The 7,237-nt window shown below is 39.5% G+C and overlaps 1 protein-coding gene across 1 annotated transcript; it reads right to left on the reverse strand.

The window, feature by feature from the left end:
* Positions 1–3,974: 3,974 nt before the first annotated feature.
* On the reverse strand, positions 3,975–4,677 carry LOC120155174 (uncharacterized protein At5g41620-like). Its single transcript, XM_039166757.1, has one exon. It carries the CDS (start codon positions 4,664–4,666, stop codon positions 4,124–4,126), a length of 543 nt encoding a protein of 180 aa, XP_039022688.1. The 5' UTR covers positions 4,667–4,677; the 3' UTR covers positions 3,975–4,123.
* Positions 4,678–7,237: the final 2,560 nt, after the last annotated feature.

Genomic DNA, 7,237 nt, shown 5'->3' on the forward strand with positions numbered 1-7,237 from the left:
ATATCGCAAACACTTCAGATGATGGAGATGCTCTATGTTGTAAAGCGTCAACCACCGTGGAAGAAAGAAAACGATTTGCAGATATATGGCTCATTGATTCGGGAGCAACATATCATATGACCTCAAGAAGAGAATGGTTTCATCATTATGAACCTGTCTCAGGAGGATCTATGTATAGTTGTAATGATCATGCCTTAGAGATCGTTGGTGTGGGAACCATCAAATTAAAGATGTATGATGGAACAATTAAAGTTGTTCGAGATGTGCGGCACGTGAAAGGCCTGAAGAAAAATTTATTATCCTACGGATTGTTGGATAATAAAATGCAAGCAAGATTGAAACACGGAAAAGAATCATGAAGGTGTTCCGTGGAGCGCTTGTGGTGCTGAAAGGCGAAAAAATAGCTGCAAACTTGTACATGCTGAAGGGAGAGACTTTGGTAGAAGCAGAAGCCTCTGTTGCCTCATGTAGTTCAGATTCGGCAATGCTATGGCATCAGAAACTTGGACACATGTCAGAACAAGGAATGAAGGTCCTTTTGGAGCAAACGCTACTTCCAGGCTTAACAAAGGTATCACTTCCTTTGTGTGAGCATTGCATAACAAGTAAGCAGCACCGGTTGAAATTCAACACATCAAATTCTAGAGCCAAAAGTGTTCTAGAATTGGTTCACTCTGACGTGTGGCAAGCACCAGTAACGTCCCTAGGTGGAGCAAAATACTTTGTCTCATTTATTGATGACTACTCCAGGAGATGTTGGGTGCACCCTATTAAGAAGAAGTCAGACGTGTTTTCAACTTTCAAAAACTTTAAAGCGCGGGTGGAACTTGATTCTGGAAATAAGATCAAGTGTTTCAGAACAGATAATGGAGGAGAATACACAAGTGAAGAATTTGATGACTTTTGCAGGAAAGAAGGCATCAAAAGACAGTTCATAGTGGCGAACACTCCTCAACAAAATGGAGTGGCAGAGCGGATGAACATAACCTTGTTAGAAAGAACAAGAGCAATGTTGAGGGATGCAGGCCTAGAAAAATCATTCTGGGCAGAAGCAGTCAATACCGCCTGTTATTTTGTGAATCGAGCTCCATCAACTGCAATAGAGCTGAAGACACCAATGGAGATGTGGACTGCTAAACCAGTTGATTATTCAAACCTCCATGTATTTGGAAGTATTGTGTACGTGATGTACAACGCCCAAGAAATTTCAAAGCTGGATCTAAAATCCAGGAAATGCAAATTCTTGGGGTATGCTGATGGAGTAAAGGGGTATCGCTTGTGGGATCCTACTGCCCGCAAAGTGATCATTAGCAGGGATGTTATCTTTGTAGAAGATAAGTTACAAAGAAAAAAAGATGATGATAGCGCTGAAAAGTCAGAGACTACACAGATACATGTAGAAAATGAGGTTGAACATGGAGATTCTTCTGAAGCAGAACCAACACATGATGAACAAGAACCAGGGAGTTCTGAAACTCCAACAACTCGTCAATCAGATCGTGTGAGAAGACGTCCCAATTGGCACTCAGATTATGTTATAGAAGGTAATATTGCATACTGCTTTTTAACAGAGGACGGTGAGCTATCAACATACCAGGAGGCAATACACAGCTCAGATGTTTCACTGTGGATGATGGCGATGCAAGAATAAATCGAAGCCCTTCATAAAAATAATACATGGGACCTTGTGTCACTACCACAAGGAAGGAAGCCAATTGGTAACAAATGGGTTTTCAATATCAAGCGAAATGGTGACGATCAAGTGGAGAGGTATTGTACAAGACTGGTGGTCAAAGGATATGCTCAAAAAGAAGGTATTGATTTCAATGAAATATTTTCTCCTGTGGTTCGACTAACAACAATTCGAGTAGTTTTGGCAATGTGTGCTACATTGGACTTACATCTAGAGCAACTAGATGTTAAAACAACTTTTCTTCATGGAAATCTTGAAGAATAAATTTATATGCTCCAGCCTGAAGGTTTTGAAGAAAAAGAAAAGAAGAACTTGGTTTGCAGGTTGAACAAATCTCTGTACGGTCTAAAGCAGGCACCAAGGTATTGGTATAAGAGATTTGATTCCTTCATTATGTGCCTTGGATATAACAGACTTAATGCAGACCCTTGTGCTTATTTCAAGAGGTCTGGTGATAACAATTTTGTTATATTGCTGTTGTATGTGGATGACATGTTGGTTACAGGACCCAACAAAGATCATATTGAAGAATTGAAGGCACAACTGGCTAGGGAATTTGAAATGAAGGACTTGGGATCAGCAAACAAGATTCTAGGGGTCACGATTTAACATGCAAGATTGTAAGCCAATTTCTACCCCTCTTCCTATTAACTTCAAATTATCCTCCAGTATGAGTCCTAGCAGTGAAGAAGAGAGGATGGAGATGTCTCGAGTACCGTATGCATCAGCAGTGGGAAGTTTAATGTTCGCTATGATATGCACAAGACCAGACATTGCACAAGCAGTGGGAGTGGTTAGTCGGTACATGTCGAATCCAGGCAAAGGGCATTGGAATATTGTAAAGAGGATCCTAAGATACATCAAAGGGACCTCAAATGTTGCATTATGTTACGGAGGATCAAACTTGCTAATCAATGGGTATGTAGATTCTGACTATGCAGGGGATTTGGATAAAAGCAAATCTACTACAGGATATGTGTTCAAAGTTGCTGGTGGAGCTGTAAGCTGGGTTTCAAAATTGCAGTCAGTTGTGGCTATACAACAGAGGCATAATATGTAGCAGCTACACAAGCCAGTAAATAAGCAATTTGGTTGAAGATGCTATTGGAGGAGCTTGGGCACAATCAAGAGTATGTCTCTCTGTTTTGTGACAATCAAAGCGCCTTGCATCTAGCAAGGAATCCAGTATTTCATTCAAGGACTAAGCACATACGAGTTCAGTACCATTTCATTCGTGAAAAGGTGGAAGAAGGAACGGTAGATATGCAGAAGATCCATACCAAAGACAACATAGCAGATTTCATGACGAAGGCAATCAATGCTGATAAATTTACCTGGTGTCGATCCTCCTGTGGCCTGTCGGAAACGTAAGCAACATGAAAGGTACAAGGTAGAAAGAATGGTATGAAGATATGATTGTTCCAATCAAATCTTCAAGTGGGAGATTGTTGAAAATTGGCACACCAAATTGCATCAATTGACAACATTATGGGTGGCAATTTGGTGGCATTAATGGGGCGGCAAAATTGGTCAAATTTGGCCACCAAATTGTTGAAAATTTTGGATGGTAAAACTATGCAATTAGTCATTGTAATTTAGGGTATTTACAAATTAGTCCTTAAAGCTTCAACTATAAATACCCTAGCTCATTTAGCTTCAAAACCATCCCAAAGCATTCTAGCTTTCTTCCAATACTAGAGAGAATTTAGAGAGTTTCTTGAGAGTTGTTTTCTCCTTTTCATCAAGAGAGAATTATTATTGTTTTCTCCTTGGTAGATCGAGAGAGGTTGTAATTCCTATTTTCTCATAGTAAAATTCTTCTACCGTTGCCCGTGATTTTTACCCTATATAATTTAGGGGTTTTTCACGTAAATTTTGTGTCTCTTTTTATCTTCATTTTTATTTTCTCAAATTATCAGTTGCGATTTTGCTCTATCCGATAGCCGTCTTCCGCAACACATACATAAAACAAAAATTTCTAGAATTACAGATTGCAACATGCAAATTAATGTGCATCATGGCAAGTATTCATATAAAACACAATGTTGGACTGAAAAGCATCGCAGAAGCAGCCATTCTGGCGAGTGAACCGAGTTCTTCAGCTTATTATTCAAAGTAAAAACATCACTTTGAGCTATGACTTGCCCTTGAATATTTTTAAACGAGAACGTTGCCCTTTGGACCTTGCTTCAGGAAGGTTGGCCTTCAGAGTGTTACACTTTGTTGCTGGAGGTGGTTTCGAAGTGGACTCCGATATCTCCACATCAGGGGGTGTAGTTTTTGTAATCCATTGCCGCACTGGGCTAGGCTGGTTCCTTGTTGGTGGGTAATTACAAGAAGCCTCACCACAGTCGTTTTCCGTCTTCATATTCCCATCTTCCGACAACGATATATGATTTCTTATCAAGTTGTCTGGTATGCAATTTGAGCTTAGTCCATGTATCTCATCAAGCTTATTCCTCTTCCCTTGTTGCCATAGTGAGAAGCTTCATCATTTTCGAGTTTTTGTGATATTATTGCTTCAGTGGCGTTTCCTACAGCGATATTTTCCTCTTCTGCATCTGCCATCTGGGACTTTTTACTTTCAGTACTCGTTGCTCTGGCCATCTTTTCTTCAAACTTAACTTGTAAGCTGAATGGATGCCGGCTTTTAATCTTCTCATGAGATGGAAGTTTTCTCCCGGCGTGATTTGATTCCACTATTTCCTCACCGTCACGGTTTAGAGCTTCATCTTCAAGTGATTTCAGGTCAACACTAGTTGTTTTGTTCAGCTCAAAACAATTCGAATCACTGCTAGCAGAATCTTCCTCGTCATAAAAATCTTTACTTGCACTTACAACCTCATTTAAAGGGACAGATTCAAGTGATTTCCTCCTACCCTTTCGTGACAAATAATCTATACGCTTAGAAACAGAAGTACCAATATGTTTAGCTTGAAGGAAGGTCTCTATTTCAAAACCTAATCTGTCCATCTTTAATTCAGTTCGGGAAAACTAGATTGAGCTTCTTCTAGCTTCATCTGCATCCGCTTATCAAGCCATGATTCGGATATACGAAGAATCAAACGATCAGGGTCAGCCACTCGTATCCAATCTTCATCGAATTTCTGTCTTAGTCTAGGAACCTTCTGTTGGTAGCTCTTTATTCCCCTGCAAACTCATCGCAAAGATCTTCCAAAAGCTTCCTCGATTTCCTTTCCCTTTCAAGATCTTTCAAGGCATTAGAAAGAGAAGCTTTTGACTCGGACACTTCCTGAGCTAACTTCCTGTGTAGATTCTCGGATCGTTTTCTTAACTTTCTCTCATCTTCTAGTTCATCCCTTACCGACTGTACAGCAACTTAAACTGTTGAAAAGTCAAGATAAGTGGCAAAAATTGGTGGCCTAATTTTCCACCGAAAGGTGATTTGAAAATTAGAAATAATAATTCACCTAAAATGTTAAAAAAAATGGAATGGAAAAATTAATTTTAGTCATTAGATTTTAGGGTATTTACAAGATTAGTCCTTAAGCTTTAACTATAAATACCCTAGCTCATTTAGCTTCAAAACCATCCCAAAGCATTCTAGATTTCTTCCAATACTAGAGAGAATTTAGAGAGTTTCTTGAGAGTTGTTTTCTCCTTTTATCAAGAGAGAATTATCATTGTTTTCTCCTTGATAGATTGAGAGAGGTTGTAATTCCTATTTTCTCATAGTGAAATTCTTCTACCGTTGCCTGTGGTTTTTACCCTAAATTTTTAGGGGTTTTCCACGTAAATTTTGTATCTCTTTTATCTTCATTTTTATTTTCTCAAATTATCAGTTGCGATTTTGCTCTATCCGATAGCCGTATTCCGCAACAATTGGTATCAGAGCTAGATTAGAGTGTGTAATATCTGCTTATTGTCATTGTGGTTGCCACCAAAAGGTGGATCCTCCAATAAGAAAGTAAGAAGTTATTACCCATTCTTTGAAGGTTCCAAAGAACTATTCACGATAGTGAAATAGTGGGAGCTATCCGTAAACGAAGCAATGGCAACGAAATTTGATATTGAAAAGTTCAATGGGAGAAATTTCTCATTAGGGAAATTGAAGATGAATGCTATCCTAAGAAAAGACGGGTGTCTAGCGGCTATCAATGAAAGGCCGGTGGATTTCACAGATGACATCAAATGGAACGAGATGGACGGGAATGCTATGGCAAACTTTCATCTAGCATTAGCAGATGAAGTATTGTCAAGCATCGAGGAGAAGAAGACAACTAAGGAGATATAAGATCATCTCATCAAATTGTACGAGGCCACATCGCTGCACAATAAAATTTTTCTTAAGAGGAAATTGTATACTCTCCGTATGCCAGAATCTACTTCAGTGACAGAGCACTTAAATACACTGAACACCTTATTTTCTCAGCTTACATCCTTAAGCTGTAAAATAGGAGAACAAGAGTGTGCTGAACTTCTACTTCAAAGTCTACCGGATTCGTATGATCAACTCATCAACAACTTGACAAACAGTAATGTCACTAGTCTAGTCTTTGATGATGTTGCAGCTGCTGTTCTACAAGAAGAAAATCAGCGCAAGAACAAGGAAGACAGACAAGTAAATCTGCAACAAGCAGAAGCGTTGACAACGATGAGAGGGAGATCAACAGAACGTGGCCAAAGCAGCAGTCACAAACATGGTAGATCGAAGTCGAGGAGCAAGAAGAATTTAAAGTGTTACAACTGTGGAAAAAATGGTCATTTGAAGAAGGATTGTTGGAGTCTAAATAAAAACTCCAATCCACAAGGCAATACCGCAAACACTTTAGATGATGGAGATGATCTATGTTGTGAAGCGTCAACCACCGTGGAAGGAAGAAAACGATTTGTAGATATATGGCTCATTGATTCGGGAGCAACATATCACATGACCTCAAGAAGAAAATGGTTCCATCATTATGAATCTGTCTCAGGAGGATCTGTTTATAGTTGCAATGATCATGCCTTAGAGATCGTTGGCGTGGGAACCATCAAATTGAAGATGTATGACGGAACAATTAAAGTTGTTCGAGGTATGCGGCACGTGAAAGGCCTGAAGAAAAATTTATTATCCTACGGATTGTTGGATAATAATGCAAGCAAGATTGAAACACAGAAAGGAATCATGAAAGTGTTCCGTGGAGCGCTTGTGGTACTGAAAGGCGAAAGAATAGATGCAAACTTGTACATGCTGAAGGGAGAGACTTTGGTAGAAGCAGAAGCCTCTGTTGCCTCATGTAGTTCAGATTCGGCAATGCTATGGCATCAGAAACTTGGACACATGTCAGAACAAGGAATGAAAGTCCTTGTGGAGCAAAAGCTACTTCCAGGCTTAACAAAGGTATCACTTCCTTTGTGTGAGCATTGCATAACAAGTAAGCAGCACCAGTTGAAATTCAACACATCAAATTCTAGAGGCAAAAGTGTTCTAGAATTGGTTCACTCTGACGTATGGCAAGCACCAGTAACGTCCCTGGGTGGAGCAAAATACTTTGTCTCATTTATTGATGACTACTCCAGGAGATGTTGGGTGCACCCTAT

The sequence above is a fragment of the Hibiscus syriacus genome, unplaced genomic scaffold (assembly GCF_006381635.1).
Source record: "Hibiscus syriacus cultivar Baekdansim isolate YM2019G1 unplaced genomic scaffold, ASM638163v2 tig00111166_pilon, whole genome shotgun sequence".
Classification (NCBI taxonomy): domain Eukaryota; kingdom Viridiplantae; phylum Streptophyta; class Magnoliopsida; order Malvales; family Malvaceae; genus Hibiscus; species Hibiscus syriacus.

Excerpts from the sequence above, each read along its gene's own strand:
- LOC120155174 (XM_039166757.1), bottom strand. The coding sequence starts at position 4,666 with ATGGACAGATTAGGTTTTGAAATAGAGACCTTCCTTCAAGCTAAACAT.